Genomic DNA, 23234 nt, shown 5'->3' with positions numbered 1-23234 from the left:
AAATAATTCCCCAAATCAACCACAAAAACTTTTAGAACATATGGGAAACTAATTTTATGACACTGGAGTAGGAAAGGACTTCTTAAACAAGATTTATAAAGTATTAACTACAAAAGAATGATAAATTTAACCACATTAATAACTTTTACCTGAAAATAACATAAAATATCAGACATCAACTGTAACTCAAAAAAAAAAAACTAATAAGTTTTGTTCAAAGCACACCATAAAGGGAGTAAAAAGACACACAATAAATGAGATTTTTATGAAGATATTGCAATAGGTACTTGAAAAAGTATTCTGTGTAGAGTACCTCTGAAAAAAAACACAATCCAGGAAAAAAAGGGCAAAAGACATCAAAAGGAATTTCATTAAAGAGGAAACATGAAGACAACTAGACATATAAACAATTAATAACCAGGGAAATGCAAATTAAAACTATAATGAGACATTATTTTATATCAATTAGATGGGAAAAAATTAAGAAATCTGACAATAACTGATGTTATACACGGCTGATAGGAAAATAAATTTTAACAACCATTTAAAAAAATAACTCGACAATAAAATTAAAAGTTAAATACAGAAGGTGCCAAAAAAATGTATACACATTTTAAGCAAAGAAAACTGTATTAAAATTGTAATACTCAATATATACCGATAACAAAAGATGAATACAAGTCACGTTTGACTTCTGCAATGACAAGAGGCGCTCAAAGTGGTTCCCATCACCGTCCAGACACTTCTGATTACTGCGAACTGCTGCTTGAGCAACAATGACCAAAGTGTCCACTTGTACACATTTTTTTGGCACCTCGTATACGTGTGATTCATCAATTTCACTTGTATGAATACAACCTAGAGAATTTCTTGCTAAGATGTATCAGGAGGCCTCTATAAGAATAGGAGGGAGCACTGTTCAAAACAGGAAAGAACAGGAAATATTCCAAATGTCCATTAAGAGGATAAATTATGAGTTATTTTGCACTATGATATAATACAGAGTAATGAATGAATGAACTAGTTGGAGTTGGATAGCAAGGATTATTCTAAGAAACAAATGTGTTATAACAAAAGCAAGTCACCCAAGAATACATATGGTATAAACTTTCATAAACCTCAAGAACAAGCAAAACTAAACGAGTACCCTGTTTAGAGAGATATATGTGGTAAAGGGTGTTTTGTTTTAGTTAGGGAATAATAAACCCAGGAAAGAAACAGGAAGAACCATTTGGTGAGTAATAAAACCAGGAACTAACAGTCATGAGTGTTCACGGTATTATTGTAAAACAAGTTATACAAACGTTACATACATATATTCCTTTGTACATATCAAATATTACATAAAATAGGACAAATTAATGGGTTAAAAGAGGTGAAAGTGAGATCTGTTTCTGACAAGAGCTGAGTAGGTTGTCTTAGACCTATTTTCCCACTGGAGCAAACGGGAAAGCTGGACAAAATAAGTTTTAAAATTCAATTTGAAGGCAACAGAGAGCTACCAAAGCAGTGAGAATTCACAGGGCAAAGTTTCAAAAGAGGCAAGAAGTCGAGAGATTTAAGTTTGGTGCTAGGACTGTTTTTCTCATATACGTGATAGCTTATTCTCAAAGTGAAAAAGGCTGAGAGGTTGGGAGATGCATTCATCACTGTCACAGAGCTAGGAGGGAAAAAGAAACTGGGATTCTGGGACCAATAAAGAATAGAGTCCCTGTTAAACACCCCAAACTTCTGGATAGATGTAACCAAATACACGCTAAATATAAAGATGACCAGAAAAAGAATGAGCCTGTCAAAAACTGAAGCCCAGCTTCTAAACATTGCGTTTTTTTAAATTATTAGTTTCAGGTGTACAAAACAATGTACTAGACATTTATACCCCTCACAGTGATAACCCTCCTCCCCCAATCTACTACCCCTCTGACATCATACATAGCTGTCACAATTCTACTGACTCTATTCCCTATGCTGTACTCCACATCCTGTGACTATATATGTATTTTTTTTGTGTGTGTGTATGTATGTGTGTATATATATATATATATGTATGTATTAAATTAAGTTGACAGCTGAAGAGCTTCAGGTGGTACAGTGCAGTCGTCAGGCATCTACACTGTCCATGAAGTGGTCTCCCTAATAAGACAAGTGCCCAACTGACACCCTACAAAACATTATTGATTATATTCCCCAAACTGTCTTTCGTATCCGTATCCCAGTAGCAATATTCTTGATTGAATAAAGATGATCTGAAAATAGCTCAACTGCCTGTCAGAGGTAAAAATACATCCTCTCTGGAATTATAAAACCATCCAGAGCTTCAAATTATCTCTACAATTTTTGTAAACAAAGTCTACCATTCAATCAAAAATAACATGTGTGCAAGACAAGATGACTAAATATCAAGAGAAAAAAAAGCCAGAGGAAATCCAGACACCGAGGCTAAGACATAAACTGTAACATAATTAAAGATGTTCAAGAATTAAATGACAATATAAAACATTCTGGCAGCGAACTACAAGCTATATTAAAAACTATAAGGAAATCACAGAATTGAAATATAGAAGTGCAATTAAGAATTCAATGCATGGGCTTAACAAAAGGTTAGACAAATCTGAAGACAATTAGTGAACTCAAAGACAGGTCAGAAGACAACAAAAACTGAAGTATGAGCAGGCAGAAAAGTATGTCAGACAGCTGGGTCACAGAAAAAAGAATTGTATGTTTACAGTGTGTAATTAGAATTGCAGTAAGATAGAAGAGAATATGAAACAAATAGTATTTGAAGAAATGCCTGAAAGTTATTCAAAATTTATTTAAGACAAAAAAGCTACACATTCGAGAAGAGCTATCAGCCCCAAGTTAGGATAAATATAAAGAAAAGCACATCCACACACATTATATAGTAAAACTGGAAACCAATGAATAGAAAAGATTAAAATTATTCACAGCAAAAAGAAAACCTTTGAAGGAACAAGATTGTCAGCTGACTTCAAGAGAAAAGATAAAAAAAATGGAAGATAATGGAATAATATCTACAAATTATTGACAGGAAGAAATGTACCAGTCTAGAATTCTAAACCTGGAGAAAAAAATATCCTTTGAAAAAATGAAGGCAAAATAAAGGCATTTTCAGACAAAAATAAAGAATTCATTGGCAATAATCCACACTAAAAGAAATACTACTTTAATTCTTTGGGTAAAAAGAAAATCATCACACAGACTAAAAGAAAGAAAAACAAGAGAAAGGGGAAAATATGTTGGTAAATGTAAATAAATATTAACTGTATAAAATAACAATGGTAATGGTCCTGTTTGAACAAGAACAGAAAGCATCAAGGAATAAAGGGAATTAATGTATTCTAAGGTTCCTGAGAATACTGTAGCTGCTGTCCTGAAAGTTTAAAACAGACATATTGATACTGGTCTTCAACAAGTCAATGGAGCATGTTGTAATCTCCAGGGCAACTGGAGGAAGCCATAAAACAAGCCAGAAAAGGGGGGGGGGGTGGTGGAGGATAATATAAGAAAGAAGAGGAAAACGAATATGTAACTAAGAAAACAAACTGAAAATTAAAATCAGATGGCAAATTAACCCAAATCACTATTTACATTACATGTAAACAGACTATTCTAATTAAAAGATGAAGTTGACAGAATGTATACCAGAACTGGGTTCACTGTATTGTTCTATATATGCCATTTAAATAACGTTTTCGAGTCCTCTATTAGTTACTATTAGTCCATCTTTCTCCTGAAATAGGGAATGAGATAAAAATGTTTGCTATCACCACTTCGTTTTGAATGTCATGGACAAGGAATGAGGAAGAAATAAAAAGCATTAAGAATGGAAAAGAAAAAACAAAGCTATCATTATAACAAATGATATGATTGTTAAAAGGAGAAAACCCAAAAGAATACAAAAATTAACAGATATGAAAAATTCTATTAACGAGATTCTGGAGTACAAAGTCAATATAAAAAAGAAATAACTTTATATGCCAACAATAAGCAATTAGGAAATAAATAAAAATTATAGTATTACAATAGCATCAAAAAACATAAAATGCCTAGGAACATAAGATAAGCTAGACCTCTACACAAAAATTTAAGAAACATTACCCAGAGAAATTAAATACTATTTAAGACATATACCATCTCCATGAAATGGAAAGCTCAGGATTATAATACCATGTTCATGGAATGGAAGGTAGTATTAAAATGATGAATATTATCTCCAAATTTATAATTCAACACAATCCCTATCAAAATTACAGCCAGGTGTGTGTATATGTTGGGATAGAGAAGCTGATTCTAAAATGTAGATAGAAATGTAAAAAGCTAAAAGCGAAAACAATACTGCAGATGATGATGATGATGAAGTACTAGCACTAGCAGCAGCAGCAGCAGCAGTAAGGACAGTTGGAAGACTTAGGCTACCAGTTATCAAAACCTGTTGCAATAATTAGGACAGTATGAAACATACCATGTTTCCCCGAAAATAAGACCTAGCTGGATAATCAGCTCTAATGAGTCTTTTGGAGCAAAAATTAGTGTAAGACCTGGTCTTATTTTACTGTAAGACCAGGTATAATATAATATAATATAATATAATATAATATAATATAATATAATATAATATAATATAACAAATATAATATAATATAATATAATATAATATAATATAATATAATATAATATAATATAATAAATATAATATAATATAATATAATATAATATAATATAATATAATATAATATAATACCGGGTTTTATATTAATTTTTGCTCCAAAAGACACACTAGAGTTGATTGTCAAGCTAGGTCTTATTTTCGGGAAAACAGGCTAGTAAACTAGAATATATACATATGATTTAAAACAAAAGTAATAGTAAAAAGCAGTAGGGAATCTTCACAACCTTGAATTTGGCAATGCATTCTTAGATGTGGAATGAAAAGCACAAGCAACAAAAGAAAAAAAATAGATAAACTAGACTTCAAAAATATGAAACTTTTGTGCATGAAAAGATTATCGAGAAAGTGAAACCATCAACAAAATGAAAAGGCAACCCACCAAATGGGAGAAAATACCTGCAAATAATGTATCTCACAAAAGATTAATATCCAAAATACATAAAGAACACATATAGCTAGCTCGACGGCAAAAGAACAATCTGATTAAAAAATGGGTAAGGATCTCAAAAGACATTTTTCCAAAGAAGACAAACACATGGCCAATACCTACGTGAAAAGGTGCACAACATCACTAATGATCAGGAAAATGCAAATCAAAACTACAATGAGGTATCACCTCACACTTGTTAATGACTTACCAAAAAGACAAGAAATATGTGTTGGTGAGAATGTAGAGAAAAGGGAACTCTTGTACATTGTTGGTGGGAATGTAAATTGGTAAAACCACTATGGAAAATATGTAGAGGTTCCTCAAAAGATTGAAAATAGAACTACCATACGATACAGCAATTCCACTTCTGGGTATTTATCCGAAGGAAACACAAACACTAAGTTGAAAAGATATCTGTACTCCCATGTTCACTGCAGCATCATTTACAATAGCCAAGACATGGAAATAACCTAGGTGTCCATCGATGGATGACTGTATAAGAAAGCAGTGGTACATATACACAATGGACTCAGCCATAAAAAGGAAATCTTACTATTTGCTACAACACGGATGGACCTAGAGGGTATTAAGTTAAATGAAATCAGACAGAGAAGGGCAAATACTGTATGATCCTTTTTACATGTGTAATCTAAAAAACAAAAAACAAAACCAAAATAAATACAACAAACCAAAACTCACAGACACAGAGAACAGACTGGTAGCTGCCAGAGTAGGAGTGGGGGATGGGTGAAGGGGGTCAAAAGGTACAAACTTCCAGTTATAAAATAAGTAAGTCATGGAATGTAATGCGCAGCATGGTGACTATAGTTAGTAATAGTGTACTGTATTTTTTAAAGTTGCTAATAGAGCAGATCTTGTAAGTTCTCGTCACAGGAAAATAAATTTATAACTATGAATATTATAAATATTATAACGAATATTAACTAGACTTACTGTGGTGATCATTTCACAACATACACGAGGTGTGATAAAAAAATACAGTGAATGTTTAAGTCTAAAAAAATTTATTACAGTAAAAGACACATTGCCATTAATCCCCCTCAAAATACTCTCCCTCTTTTTGAACACACTTATCCCATTGTTCTTGTCATTTTCTGAAGCAGTTCTGGAAGTCCTCTTTTGTGAGTGTCTTTACTTCTTCCTCCATCATAACAATGCTCCATTGTCACACATCGTTTCTGGAACGGGAATTTGTCAAATAGAAACATTAGGATGTGTCCTCATCCACTTTATTCACCGGATCTGGCAACGTCCAACTTCTGGCTCTTCCCCAAAGTCAAAATGATTCAGGACATCGAGGCAGCCACAACAGCGCAATTAAAGACACTCACGAAAGAGGACTTCCAGAACTGCTTCAGAAAGTGGCAAGCATGATGCGAAAAGTGTGTTTGAAGCGAGGGGGAGTTTTTTGAGGGGGATTAATGGCAATGTGTCTTTCACTGTAATAATTTTTAAAAATTTAAACATTCACCATATTTTTAAAATTATACCTTATACAAATACTGAATCATTGTGTTGGATACCTGAAACTAAAATAATGTTATATGTTAATTTTATCTCAATTAAAAAAAAGAACTTTTAAAAAAGGGAGAAAACCTACAGAGTGAAAGAAAATATTTGCAAATATCTGATAAGGATCTCGTGTCTAGAATATATAAAGGACTATTACAACTCAACAAAAAGACAAACAACACAATTTAAAAAATGAGCAAAGGACCTGAATAGTCATTATTCAGAAACAACAACAAAAATATATATATATAAAATAGCTAATAAGTACATTAGATGATCAACTTCATTGGTCATTAGAGAAATGCAAATCAAAACCACAATGAGATACCACTTCACATTCACTAAGATGGCTATAATCAAATTAACAGAAAATAACAAGTTGGCAAGGACATAAAGAAATTGGAAATTTTATACACTGCTGGTGAGAAGGTAAAATAGTACACCCAATGTGAAAAACAGTTTGGAAGTTCCTCAAAAAGTTAAACAGAGAATTATCATATAACCCAGCAAATCTACTCCTACGTATATGAGATCTAACAAATTCATGAACTCATCCTAGAAAAAGTGCTATATACCTCATTGCTGAATATCACTATAGTCACCTCTGAAGTACTCCTTTTGGGAAGCTATGCACCGATGCCAGCACCTAGCCCACCCTTCAAAGCAATGTTGGAACTCTTTTTCTGGAATGGCCATCAGAGCTGTCGTCGTATTACCCTTGATGTCCTAAATGTCATCAAATGTCTTCCTTTCAATATTTCCTTTATCTTCGGGTAAAGAAAGAAGTCATTGGAGGCCAGATCAGGTGAATAGGGAGGGTGTTCTGATACAGTTATTTGTTTATTGTCTAAAAACTCCCTCACAGACAGTGTCATGTGAGCTGGTGCATTGTCGTGATGCAAGAGCCATGAATTGTTGGAGAAAAGTTCAGGTCGTCTAACTTTTTCATGCAGCCCTTTCAGCACTTCCAAATAGTAAACATGGTTAACTATTTGTCCAGTTGGTACAAATTCATAATGAATAATCCCTCTGATATCAAAAAAGGTTAGAAACAGCATTGCAACAAGTTCCCAAACTTAACTGTCAGACCTCATATACCCCAAAGAACTAAAAGTAGATACTCAAATACTCAAGACACAAAATTCATGGCAGCAGTATTCACAATATCCAAAAGGTGGAAACAACCCAAATGTCCAACCATGAAGGAATGGATCAAGAAATCGTGAGACATACAATAGAATATAATTCAGCCATAAAATAGAATGAAGTACTGAAACATGACACAATAAGGATGAACCTCCAAAACATTATGCTAACTGAAAGGAAGTGGACCAAAACGACACATATGGTATGATTTCATTAATAGGAAATATTCAGAATAGGTAAATCCACTGAGACAGAAAGACTGTTTTTTGCCAGGGGCTGGGGAAACATTTGGGGAATGATTGTTTAATGAAAATGATCTGGAACTAGATAGATGTGGTAGTTGCACAACATTGTGAATATACTAAATATTATTTGAATCGCATACTTTAAAATAATTTTATGTTATGTGAATTTCATGTTATGTGAATTTCAAGTCAGTTTTTGTTTTTAAAAGCAGCAGGGAAGACAGTCTTTTAAATAAATGGTGCTGAGTCAGATGGAAATAAAAATGAATCTTGACAGCTATCTCATACTACATACAAAAATCAATTCCAAGTAGATTATAGAACTAAATGTGAAAATTAAAACAAAAAAGCTTCTAGAGCAACACTGAGAACTCTCTGAGATGGTGAAATGTTCTGTGCTATCCAATACTAGTCATATGCAGCTACTGAGCACTTGAAATGTGTAAATAATTTATAATTATATTTAGATTAAACCTGAAATTTAACTAGCTATATGAGGCTAGTGGCTAGAATATTAGCACAGTTCTAGAAACTAATATAGGGAATACATTCACAACCTTGGACAAGGCAAAAAAGACTTAAACCAGATAAGTGTTAATCAAAAAGAAAAGAACTGATAAAATGGGTTTTATTAAGAATAAGAATTCCTGTTCATCAAAAAACAGCATTAAGGCAGTTTATAAAGCAGGAAGAAAAAACTGCAAAATACACTGTCAATGGAATATATGAAGAAATCTTAGAAGTAAGAGACGGACTGACAATTTAATAGGAAAAGGTAGAAGAGGCTTGAGCAGGTGCTTCACAAAAGAGGAAAGCCAAAATGTCAATACATATATGAAAAGGTGTCCAAGACCATATTATTCGTTACACATTCGCACAGTAGCTAAAATGTTAAAGACCAGCATATCTATTACAGACAAATAATGGTACAACTAGAACTCTCATTCAGCACAAATAGAAATGTAACTGGTATAATCACTTTAAAAAACAATTTGGCAAAATCCACTGAAACTGAATTTATACATACCTTAAGACACAGCAATTATACTAACAGCATAAATGTATACATAGTGCCCAAAATGACATGTAAAAAAATATTCATAACAGCAGTTATTTACATAACACTGGAAATAACCTAAATGTCTAGCAACAGAACAGATATATTATGGTATATGCAAGTGGAATACTACACATCAAGAAAAATGAATGAACCACTGCTATGTGCAACTAAATGGATTAATCTCACAAATACACTATTGAGTGAAGAAAACCAGACACAAAGGATTTACGCTGCATGATTCCACTCACACAAGTTCAAACACACGTAAAACCAATCTATGGGGTTGGAAGTCAGAACAATGGTTACCTTCAGGGGTCGGCAGGGGGTAAAAAGAGGAGAGACACGGAGCTTCTGAGGTGCTGCTGGTAACATCCTATGTCTTTACCTGCATAGTTGGTTAGTCAAAAATGCTAACTTTGTGATAACTTAATGAACCGTACCTTTGTAAAGTGGGTACTTTTCTGGTATGTTTTATCTCTTAGTAAAATTATTTTGTTAAATAAGACAAAACAAAAGCAACCAGTAATCATACTAACAAATCCTGATGGATGTAGCATATTTTATTCATGCAATTCCTTAGTCTTATTAGAGGTCTTTTAGCTATATGGATTCCAAACCAACATTCACGCATGGATGTTTGTGTGAGTCCATAATCTAATGTTGTGAAGTACTGAACATACACTTTAAATGTAGACAGAAATATAAATGATTGTTGTCTCTATATGGAAATGCAAGTAATTTTAAATTTCATTATGTTTGCTTGTTCTTTTCTGATTTTTCAGAATTAAAAAAAAAGTAAGGATGCAGAAAACTTGAAACACATGATTAGCAAACACAACCTAAAGAATATACATAAAATACGGTACTTAGGGGAAGAAACAGTGAGAGACACAGATGAAGATCACAGCCAGGGGAACTAGTGGACCGTGGTAGTAAAGGGTCTAGTCAACTGAAGTTAAACAGCCACAAACCATTAGAGATCTAATATATACAGTATCTTGACAATTATCCCCACAAACTATTTTTCCATAACCAATTAAGTGTTAACAGTATTTAAATATGTTAATACAAAAATAAAGATGAATATGAAACATGGTAATTCAGCTACACATTTCAAGAATTATAACTACATTTTAAGAGAAACTTTACCTCATATTTCTTTTAATTCTCCAAAGAACCTAGTACAGTGCTAAGCATGTAGTGGACACAAAACTGATGGTTACATGTGTCTGCAGTTGTGTATATATAAAAATATACACACATGCATAAAAACTCTACAAGACCATAAGGGGTCAATTCTCCAAGATTCAAATATGTTTTGCCCCAAATACAGTATCCCCCCTTTATCCATCATGGAGTATATGTTTCAAGACCCCAGTGAATGCCTGAAACCACAGATAGTACGAAAACTCATATATACTGTTTTTTCCTACACATACATACCTATAATAAAGTTTAATTTATATATTAGGCAGAGTAAGATATTAACAATAACTCAAAAACAATAAAAACAATATACTATAATAAAAGTTATTACAAAAAAGTGAATGTGGTGTCTCAATCTCTCAAAGAATCTTATTGTGCTGTACATACAGCATGGAGATGCTGCACAAAGGGATGGTTCACATCCCGGGGAGGACGGAGCAAGGCAGCATGATGTTTCCTTCTGCTACTCAGAATGGTGAATGATTTAAAACTTATGAATTGTTTACTTCTGGAATTTTCCATTTAATATTTTCAGACCGTGGTTGACCACAGGTAACTGAAACCGAAGAAAGCGAAAGTGTGGACGAGGGGGGATGACCGTACTCACAAAGTGGAGACGGACAAAATCATTACTTCTGTTTCTCCCGGGGCTCTTTCAATTCTCTATTGTATGTAGGGAAAGGAACGACTACTGTACCTAGAACAAGTTTGTCAGACTTCACATTTTAAAAAATAGAGGTCATTACAAAAATTAAACCCATGTAAAGTTGAAATTGATAGAATCAGGTGATATTTTGTATTTATCTAGGAATGTATTCCAGGTCACACGCCTTGGCTCAACTACAGAGAAGAGACAACATGTTTAAAAGACAGGAAAACCTAAAATAAGGCAGCCAAATAGAAGTGTTATTTATGTCATTTCACTTCTCTCTTTGCTGTATAAAATTTTAGAAGATAACATTTTAAAGAACACAAGTCTGAAAAACACCAATTACCCGATCATTCATGAGAAGGTCTTTCACAATGAAAGTAGCTACCAAAGACTTCAAAGGAGCAGCAAACTGATCAGGAGCAAGGAGGGCAATGTGACCAATGGTGACCAGCGGGGTTATGAGATGCTCCAGGTTGCTCGGATCTAGGCTCTTATGCAGAGGCTGCAAACGAGGAAAGGAGAATGTGTCCAACTCTATAAACACGCAAATAAACTGTTCACACATTTCACCTTCAAATTAAAAAAACTACAAAAGTTGTAATATATACACATGATACAAGTAGTAGCCCAAGCTGACATTTAAACTTCCACAGGTTATTTATGTCTAGAAGGCATCATATTTAGATACTTTCAGTTTTGCCCAAGTCACACTTTAGAGGGAGGTGAAGAAACCCTTCAGCATGGAGAACCATGCTGTCTGAGCCCACACGAGTATGTTAGAGACTGCTAGGGCTCCCCGATGTCCACTTCTGCTCTGCTTTCTGGGCACAGGATGACTACACTAGCAGCTTCCTCTACAGTTAGGTGAGGATACCTGAGTAGTTTCTGGTTAGCAGAATGGAGTGAGAGTGAGGTATGCCATGCCCGCCCCGGGACAGGTATGACCAGTGTGCCTTCTCCACACTCTGTGTTACTCACTGGCAGGCTTAATACCAAGGATCCAGTGGAACTTACTTACAGAGAAGCCACTGGTCCTTAAGAGTGTATGTGCCTAAGCCCCTGAAAGGAATGAAATCCAAACACCCTAGTGGACTTTATTATTATATACATCTTTATGGATTTTTATAGCATCAAATATAAAATACCATAACTAATAAAAGTATTTCATTATTCGGATAGGAAACCCAACCATTTTGCCAAGACAAGAGAATGAGGCTCCTCATATACTCATACGTACAATGATATCGAAAATGGATTGTTACATTTAAATAGGAAAATCAGAAGAGTGACGATAGTATGCTATCACTGGCATCAGGGGAGGAGGACAGAGCATGTGTATTTATATTATTTATATATGAATAAAGTCTCCCCAGAAAAGTACCTTAGAAACTGATGACATTGGTTTCCTCTGGGAAAGGGAACTGAGTAGCTGGGGATATAGGAGTGGGATGCAGGGGAAAAGTTTTTACTATTTTACTATTTGGATACTTGTTTTGTATCTTTTGATTTTGAAGCCAGTCAATATATTAGCTATTAGAACTTCTAATGACACATTTTAATGAAGAATTGATGGTCTATCCTCCCATAATGAACACCAAGAAATCTAGGCTTGAAAAAACAACACAAAACGGTTCTTTCCCAACATATCAGGGCACTATAAGGATTCATTTATTCAAAAGTATATTTAAATGAGTTTACTTCTTGCTATTCTTGATGACTTTCCTTAGTATTTCCATTGCACACTTAAGTGCCAGCTTATTATTTATAGTATAAACAAAAATCTGACAGTGTAGTTTATTTCAATTAGTTTCTTATGAATGTGACAATTTTCCACAATAAAATCGTTTCTAAAAAAGCAAAATTAATGGCCAGAACCTGGATTAATGGTAACCTCATAAAGGCCAGCTATCTTTATGAAACCTTTTCTCAGAGAGCCAGCCAACCTCGTATGTTATAGGAGGATTACAGGTTAGGTTCTTGTAAAAATGAAAAAAATAACAGAATAGCATCAAATGAAAACAAAAGTACGCTACAAATTCAAGTTAGCACTGTCCTCGTCATTAAAAAGCATGATAAGGAGATTATGAAAAACAAAAGCGTCCCATAAATCAACATGCATTCATTGAAATCATTCTCATCTAGACAAGCATGCTGCAGACACCTCCACCCAAAATACATACGATTTAAAATAAATTATTTGCTATTTACAACAAAGACGCTATTTGATAAATAAGACAACTTTTCTTCCTCCTTTAGGTGTTTAACATAATACATAAAAATGACAAAATGAGAGTAAATGTTTCTAAGACAAAGATCATAGTATTTATGGAAGGTGTCTTCAGCATAATATCCAAATTGTTTTGACTTCATTCAAGGCTCATGAACTAAAATGATAAGTTAGAATTTATAGATTTTTCTGCTTAACTTCTATTTGCAATAAGAATGCTAAAGAGGACGGCTGATTATAATAGACTGTAATAAAATTGCAATGCTTAGAGAGGGTAACAGTAATTTAAAGTGTAGAAAAATAATATAAAATATGTATCAAAAAGATACACTTTAATCTGACAGAATTAGGTCAGTCATTAAAATATCAACTTATTTACTTTTTTTAACCAATTAGTATTGATTTACAATTTAGTATTATCTCATAAAGAGAAATCTAATTTTGAAACCTGCAACCTGACAGAATAATCATTATTACCTACTATCAATAAGTATTTTATATATAATTTCTAATTAAAAATAGTTTTGTAATACTAAATGTACAGATACAAATGCAATGTATAAGGTATAAATATAATGTATAAATATAAGTGTCACAAATATTATGTAATTGAGTCTAAATTTGAGTCAGCATAAACATCTAAATAATCAGGTATTTTCATATTTTAATCATTCATCAATATTAATTATACTGATTCAAATTCTGAAAACACAGCCAGTTCTTGAATGTCATTTTGTTGAGATGCCATAGAAACCCAACTCTTGTTTATATCTATCAGCCTATGATAAAACTGTTTTTGATATACATCATTTCACTGACACTCACAGACCCTACTGACAAAGTTAGGTGAGGACTTACTATATACTAAAAAATAATGCATCTCCAAATGTGAACATTCTGCAAAATCATTATGTTTTTTAACTATAACATGAAACACAAAAATCTTTTTCTCTTTACCTCAAATATCTGTGCAAACTGGGTCTCTTTACTAGAAAATATTGCATGGATACAATGAATAGCATATTTGGCTTGACGAGGGGGTCCTTTTTTAGATTTGTGATGTAAAACAGGAAGCAAAGCTCTAAAAAAAAGAAAAACAATAAATCAGAGAAATCAACATAACTTCCACTAGATACTTTAATGTTTGCATTTTTAAAGTAATGTTTTCTAAGAACAAAAAAAGTCACGTCTACTCACTCATTTTCAATTGTCTGTAATTTTGTTTTATAAATATCTATATTAAAAATATAATCCAAATACAAGTATCTTTTTCCTCCATTTTACTTAACAATTATGAATACAAACAAGAATGATGACCCTTTTCTTCTTTTTAATGTTATTCCCATTAGCCTTTTTTCTTTTATTCTCACTGCTATCACCCCAGCTAATCTTCTGCCACCTTACAAATAAGACCACTCTAAAGGATCCTAATTGTTCCTTTTTTCTGAAGTTTCTCTTCCTCTTCGATTCCTCTTTTACTTTGTTCCAGAACAACTTACATGAAGGGAAACCTGATTATTTAACAATACAAACTGAGTGCTTACTATGTGCCAGACACTATTAAAAGTCCCAAACCCTTGCCTTCATGCTACTAGCATATCAGGGACAAATGATAATATATAAATTAGCAAGATATGAGTTCTGTGAAATTGTTAACTACTGTAGAGGAAAATAAAGGACAGGGATAAGGAGTGGGAAGGGGTGTGTGCAAGTGTACAAATTTAAATAATGTAGGGTGGTTTATAGAAGATTTCTGATGAACTAGCAGTTGAGCAGAGTTCTGAGGGAGTTAGGGAGTCATGTAGCTATCTGGTGGAAGAACATTCATGAGTCAAATCACTATATTTCACAAAAATTTAACATGAATACTGAATAAAACAGAACCTCTTAGCTCAAATATTATTCAAATATCACAGTGAAAGAAATTTCTAAATCCTCCTCTTAATAAGCCTAATAACAACCCAGTGCCCCAGTACTAAGAATTTAGATACAATAATGATTCATAATAATAAGTCTCACAAAAGATATCAACAGCAAAATATATTAAAAAGACACATGACAAATTGAGGGGAAATTGTGCATTTCACATTAGGGGAACAGGATTAATATCCCTAACATGTGAAGACCATCTACAGATAGAGAATAAAAAGAAAAATGGGCTGGACATAACAGAGTAGGAAGCACTTCAAAAGAAAATACACAAATTACCCTGTGATGTGTGAAAATGTTTACTTTCACTTATTTAAAAAAATACAAATTAAACTACAATGAAAGGACTTCTGCTTCAAATGAGGACAGTATATCTGAGACTGGATTTGCTCTCCCACCTTAAACAAGCAGAAAACAAGATAAATATGTTCAAGGTTTCAGACACTGGACAACAGGCAGCACAGAACCATAATCCCTAAAAGATGGGAAACAAACTAGAAGATGCCCGTATCTGCCCCTACTTAATGCATGGAGGTAACTTTCAGATTATAGTACAAAAAGCAGTAACCCAAATAGAGCCTAGTGGTCGCATGGAGTTGAGACAAAGACGGGAGATCAAGGAGACCAAGGTGGCTATCAATTCTAGGGCAGAGTACCACAGAGGAGGGAGCGGCAGAGAAAGAGAGCTGGAGTTCTGGAGACCCCAAGAGGGATATTCCCATGTCTTTGGCTAGTGATCTGTGCCACGCATAAGTAAAAGCTACCTGAGACCAGGATATGGATGTTGGAAAGAAGTAGGCTAAAAAATTCCCTAATACACAGGGCTGGTAATAATTCATGTTTCCACCAACCACAGTAGAAATACCTGTAATTCGTAACCAGGAGAAAAGTAACCAATAGAAACAGGTCCAGAAATGGCACAGGAGATGGAATTAGCAAAGACATTAAAACAGCTATTATAAATAGGCTCCATATGCTCAAGAAGGTAAGAAGGAAACATGAACATGATCATCACAGATATAAAAAAGACCCAACTATAAAAAAGACCCAACTGGAACTACTACCTATAAAAAATACGACACCTCAAATGAAAAATATACTGATCACAGTAAAAGCAGATTATATAGTACAGGAGAAAAGATCAGCAAACTTGATACCATAACAATAGGAACTATGAAAAATAAAAACAACAGAAAAAGGACAGAAAATAAAAGACAACAGAGCACCAGTGACCTGTAAGACAATATTGAGTAGTCAAAGATATATGTAATTGGAGTCCCAGAAAACAAGGAGGTGGAGAGAGAAGAACAAAAAATAGTATTTGAAAAAATAATAGCCAAAATTTTTCTAAATCTGAGGGCAATAAACCCACAGTACCAAGAATCTCTATAAATCTCAAGCAGAAGAAACAGAAAGCAAACCAGGACAAGGTGTATGTATCATTAATTTGGTAAAAACGATAGAAAAACAATCTTCAAAACAGTCAGAAATGAAGACACGTAACATACACAGGAACAAATAATGAACACTTTTCATCAGAAACTATGCAACCCAGAAAATAATGGAATAATATATTTCAGGTACTAAAATAAACAGATTTCTCAACCTAAAATTCTATTCCAAGCAAAAATACTTCTCAAGAATTAAGGCAAAATACAGATTTTTTTCAGACCAAGAAAAGCTGAAATAATTATAAGCAAAACTATAAGAAATATTAAAGTTCAAAAATAAAAAAGATACCAGATGAAAATATGGCTAGATATCCAAAAAATGAAGTTACAGAAATGGTAAATACGCATGTACAAATATAACAAATCTGTCAGTGTTAATCTGAGATATATCAAACTATTTAGTACAAAAATATTAACAACATATTGTACTGTTTATAACATACAGAAACAAAATATATGACAACAAGAGCACAAAAGCCTGGACGGGGAAGGCATGGAAATACACTGTTGCAAGATTTTTACAATATACATTAAGCAGTATAATTTTATTTGAATGTAGATAAGCCAATAGTGGAGATACTAAAACAAAATAATTAAAAATACTCAATTAATCCCAAAGTGAGCAGAAATAGAAGGAAAGGGGAACACAGAAAAGATGAAACGAAAACAAATATCAAGATGGTAACTTTAAAACCAACTATAATCAATAATTACATTAAATGTAAATGGTCTAACTATTCCAATTGACAGTTTCTCAAATTGTATTAAAACAACAACAAACCAACAAAAACAAAACAAAGACCAAACAACAGGATATTTACAAGAAATTCATTTCAAATATTAAGTTCCAGGAAGATTCAATGCTAAAAAATAAAAAGAACATGCCTCACAAACACTAATATTAAGCGGTTATACTACTCTGAGACAAAGACTACAGAACAAGGAAAATGACCAGGGACAAAGAGACACATTTTATAACAACACAGTCTGTCAACAAGGCTATGGGCAATCAGGTGCGTTCATATACCGCCAGTGGGAGTGCAAAATGGTATACCCACTATGGCGGGGAATGTAGGCACATCTAGCAAAATTATACATGCATTTCCTCTATGATAGATCCACAGTAAACATTTAAATATGGTATCACTGCCAGTATATGTAAAAGAAAAAGGCAAGGTGAAGGAGTGTGTGTATATTGTACTTCATCATTTATCTATCAAAAGGGGTATATGAACACATACATTTACATAAATATATACACACTTTGAACACTTCCAGACAGACATGTAGAAGAACTTTTTTTAAAGTTTATCTTATCTATAGGTGAGAAAGAATAGGGTAAAGAGTTGAAAAATCGCTAAGTTTTTGAGAATATTATCTTGCTTTTAGACTTGTCTTTAAGACCTGTGGATACTTCATATAAGTAAGAAATAAAATAAAACTTTAAGAGTAACGTCTTAAAAAGTAAATGAACAAGTGTGTATTTTTATTCCACTACACAAAGAAGAATCATTCCAAGTAACTTTAAAACACAGGAATTTGACTGTGAATCCTTAATGTGATATACCTTAAATACAAATGAGAACTACCTACACAAATAAACAACTGTTTTTTGAAATAACTTTGGTGGCGCTACTCCTATTCTGAGACTGCTATATATTTATTATGGAATAATTCAAATTGACTTATTATGTAGTATCATAGTTTAATCATCCTGTGATCTCACTCAGCATGGGGAAAAAAGATACAAATGTAAAATTGACAACGTTCAATAAAAACTCTGTAGTCCTGAATTTGAACTGGAATAATCAATATAAACACTCAATGCATTTTATATTCCAAAACACTTTCCTCAGCTGTGTCCACTGTACCTGCCTAGAAAAATGACACACACATTAGCAATTAGTGCTCCACAGGACTCACACGGATTTCTTTATAACATTCCCATTAAAAGGAATTGAGGTGCCTTGGAGAAATGTCTAATTTCAGGTCTGGGGCACGATGTGCACAAGATGGGCCTGGAACATCTTGTCGTATCAGATTGCAAAGAAATTACAAAGATTAGCGGAGTTGTTCAAAAGGACTCCGGGGTCAATCTGAGCAGGCTCCTGGGCAGATGGGACCATCTGACTTGAGCAGCAATGAGAGTGATCACTGCAACTGACTGAAACAAATCCATGTAAATCCATGCGTTTATAATGATATTTTTCAAAGACATTGTTAATTGGTCATTTTTTGGAGAATGCTAGTTAAGTCACTCTTTACTTTGAACTCTGTTCAATAGCATACAAGAACCAAGCATTTATCCTGCCTTTCCTAAATAAATGTAACACTGGAAAACCAAAGAAGAGATGAGAAATTCCTCTTTATAGAAGTATTCAGCTAACAAGTGATGAAGAATGACAGAATAGAGTATCACCACTGATTACTAAGTATTATCAGCTGCTAACATCAACAGAGAAATAACCAGATATCATGGGCCTCCTGATAGAAGAGCTTACTACCACCTATAAAGTGCTCCTGTAACAAAAAAGTTGGACGAGAATCCCATCAGGTCTCTGGATTCAACTATCCCATTACAGAAAATACAAAGAACAGGTAAAGTATGCCAAAGTCATACAATTAGCAAAAATGCATCTTTGTGAAATTACAAGTGAAACAACCTGGCTTCTTTATCAAACACAAAAAGAGAAAGAGAACTGGAGGGGGAGACTAAAAGAGACAAGGCACTTAGGAGACATAACAACCAGTCACAATGTGAAACCCTTACTTGGATCCTGATTCAAAAAAACAAAGTGTTAAAAAAATTACTACATTTTTGAGAAAACTAATTCAGTATTATTATTAGGGTGGTGCAAAAGTAATTGCAGTTTAAAAGGTTAAAAACCCCAATTACTTTTGCACCAACCTTATAACATTAAGCAACTACTGTTAACTGTGTTTGTGATAAAGGTACTGTGATTATTTTTTAAGAGTTCTTATTTTTTAGCAATACTTAGACACACACATGAAATGATATACTATGTCTGGAATTGGCTTTCAAATACAAGGGGAACAGGAAAAGTGCGTAGAATTATAAAGTAAACAAAAGTAACTATAAGTTATTCATATATAAGCTGGTTGGTGGATACATGAGACTACATCATAATATTCCATCTACTTGAAAATCTCAGTAATAAAATGTGTGAAAACAATTAAGAGTCTCACCAAAATGCTCTCCTTTTAGTCTATGGTTTGCAGCTACTTTGTGAAATGAAAAATTATTTTCTAGTTACTTCAGTAACTAAACTCCCCAGATAAGACCTATCTTCTCATATATCAGATTTTGCAATACAAACATCCATAATCTCTTTACTTAGTAATCAAAGAGAAAAAGTACAGGTCAAACACAAGTAAGAAGCAACTCTGGTTCGGAATTTTTAAGATAGTATATGAGATAAGGAACTCACAACTCATTAACAAAAAATAAGCAATCCGATCAAAAAATGGACAAAGGACATGAAGAGACATTTCTCCAAATTAGACATACAAATGGCTATCAAACATATGAAAAGATACTGGACATCACTAATCATCAGGAAAATGCAAATCAAAACCACAATGAGAAATCACCTCACACCTGTAAGAATGGCTAGCATCAACAAATCAACAAACAAGTGCCGGCGAGGATGTGGAGAAAAGGGAACCTTTGTGCACTGTTGTGAGACTGCAAATTGGTGCAGCAACCATGGAAAACAGTGTGGACATTCCTCAAAAAACTAAAATTAGATCTACCATATGACCCAGCAATTCCATCCTGAGTATCTGAAGAAAACAGACTATTTCGAGTAGATCTATGCAAACCCTATGTTCAATGCAGCATTATTTACAATGCCAAGATATGGAAGCATTCTAGATGTTTATTGAAAAAATAAATGGATAATGACACACACTCACACACACACACACACACACACAAATGGAATATTACTCAGCAATAAAATAAGTCCTGATGTTTGTGACAACATGGATGGACCTAGAGGTTATTATGCTAAGTGAAGTAAGTCAGACAAAGACAGATATCTAACAAATGATTTCACTTATATGTGGGATTTAAAAACAATCAAACCAAACCAAACAAAACCAGACTCATAGAAACAAAGAACAAACTGATGGTTGCCAGAGGGAGGAGGGAGTGGAGGGATGGGTGAAAAACGTGAAGGGAATATAGTCAATAATCGTGATCACTTTGCACAGAGACAGATGGTTACTGGATTCAGTGTGGTGAGCTCGTAATAGGGCACATAAATGTCTAATCACTACAGTGTACACTTGAAACTAGTATCATACTGTATACCAATATACTTCAAAAAATATAATAGTATGAGAAATTCCAAGCTCATCCAATGTTTTCTTTTCTCAGTTAAACAGAATAAACCAAAATAATAAACAAAGAAGAATAAAGAAACAATTTCAGGAATTCAGAAGTACTAGGCAGAGTCTTAGAAGTTAGTGAAATGTAAATGAAGCAACTACCTTCTGACTACTTTTCTAACATTAATAAGCTTCTATGAAGAGGAATCCTTTATTCCCTCATTAAATTTATTTTCTTCTTTCAAATTCAAGTTTTACCTCCCTCGTGATAATCATACACATGCAGAAAATGCAAACAAAACTAAAAAATGCATTAAAAACAGTAAAGAAAACCTCAAAATTCTACTACCCTGAAATAATTACTTTTAACATTTTGGTGAACATACTTCTAAAATTTCTCTATACATACACACATATATTAAATAAATGAGGACAAACATACTATTTGGAAACATTTTTTCACCCAACAATGTTGTCGAGAACGCCTATGTCAAGAATTGCTAACCACTATTCTTTTCAAAGGTCACACAGCTCTTTAGTGGACGGCTGTACCACGGCTGACCTAACTAATCTCCCTCCCACTGATGAGCATTTAGACGGTCTTTTTATTTAAACCTTCACAATAAAACCACAAACATCCCTGTGCGAGTTACTCACCTACTCTCTCTGAACCTGAAGCCTATCCTATAATCTGCTGTAAGATCCTGGAGCCAGCTGTAAATCTGAAAATTACATTTCCCAGACTCCCTCAAGAGCTAGCTAGCTTCCTGTTAGGTTCTTCCAACAAAAGACACTAGAGCATCGTTTTGCATTCTACGCAGCAGCTTCACTGCACCCCCAGGCAACAGCCAGGCCGCCCCTACTGACAGCGGGGTGACGCTGACAGGTCTCCCCCACTCACTGGCCAGTCCTTAACACTACTTCTTCCCAACTGCCTTCAAATATCTGTATTAATTAATTATGTTGAAAATACCTACTATGGTTTCTGTTTCTCTGACTGATTCCTGAATCATATAATCATCAGACATCTTTTCTAATTATCTCTGAGATAAGTTCCTAAAATGAAATTGCAGTGTTGAAGACTACATACATGTTAAGTCGGTATATATTACCTTCCCAGAAAAGCTGCATCAATTTATACTCCAACCAAGAGAGCACCACTGGAATGCTAGCTAGCACTGGTTATAGCATGAGTATTATTTGTCTTTTCTTCGATTACTATTAGTAGGCATAAATGTCTTTTCTTGATTTGGGGGACTGGAAAGATTTCCTGTTTCTGAATTTCCTGTTCCTTCCCTTTGCTAGTATTCCACTGTGAGACTTGTTTGTTATTCCTTTAAGAATCTTGATATAGTACAGATGTTAACCTTTACTAAGTCACATATATTGAAAATACTGCATTTTGCTGTGTATAATGCACACTTTTTTGCCCAAATTTGTGAGGGAAAAATAAGGATGCGCATTATACATGGGTAGTACTAATTCCCTATCTATATGAATGTTTTTAATTCTTTTATTTATGCTTATGAGTTAAAACTGTAACTCTAGTAATCAATAACGATATCCATATGCAAAATAATACCCTGGAATATATGATCACCGATTTTGTTGAACTTATAATGAACTTGCAATGACGAAGAGTTCTTGGCTTTCTATGATGTGTAAATACCGTAAATGTTACCGGTACATAAAATGTCTTGTACCTTGTACCTGTTTTCTTGTGTTTTGTAATTATATGTTACATAACATTCCTCGTACCATAAGATGTTTAAAAAAATGCTAAAATTCCTTTATAATACAAAAAAACAAGTACCTAAATGTAAACACAAATTTGAATTAAAAAATTAAAATGAAAGATTTTTTCCCCTGAAAATTTGGGCCAAAAAAGTGGGTGTGCATTATACATGGGAGTGCATTATACATGGCAAAATACAGTAGTTTCCCAGCATACAATTTGTTTCCAACTTATTTCAAGATTTTGCTTTTGTCTAAACAGTATTCTCCCTCACTAAACTATAAGGGCAGAGATTTAACCTGTCCTGTTGATTTCAACATTCTCAGTACCTTACATACAGTGAAGGTTTTATAAATATTTTTTCAACAAATGGATTTTTGAAAATCCAATCCATCAATATTTCCTTTATGACTTAGCATTAGTGTCCCTTCCCCCATACAAAAAAATTAGTTACAGAAATGTATGGCTACTACTACTTTTATTAATTCATTTTATATATTTAAAATCTCAGATAAAAAACTTTGACTTATGTGGAATATATGTAAAATCAAGACAAGTAGTCTACATTAATTTTTCT

The 23234-nt window shown here is 33.5% G+C and overlaps 1 protein-coding gene across 5 annotated transcripts in view; it reads right to left on the bottom strand.

Moving 5' to 3' along the window:
* Window positions 1–23234, bottom strand: part of PDS5B (PDS5 cohesin associated factor B) — a 160466-nt gene that overhangs the window by 31325 nt on the left and 105907 nt on the right. For all 5 annotated transcript variants that reach the window (XM_019736560.3, XM_019736561.3, XM_019736558.3 and 2 more), the window contains exons 20-21: window positions 14147–14270; window positions 11306–11464 (exon numbers count right to left, since the gene is read on the bottom strand). In XM_019736560.3, coding sequence (XP_019592119.1) covers window positions 11306–11464; window positions 14147–14270 — 283 coding nt within the window. The remainder of the gene's footprint in view (window positions 1–11305; window positions 11465–14146; window positions 14271–23234) is intronic.

The sequence above is a fragment of the Rhinolophus sinicus genome, chromosome 16 (assembly GCF_057876585.1).
Source record: "Rhinolophus sinicus isolate RSI-liver-muscle chromosome 16, RSI-T2T, whole genome shotgun sequence".
NCBI classification, from domain to species: domain Eukaryota; kingdom Metazoa; phylum Chordata; class Mammalia; order Chiroptera; family Rhinolophidae; genus Rhinolophus; species Rhinolophus sinicus.
This window is presented reverse-complemented; position numbering and strand designations above follow the sequence as displayed.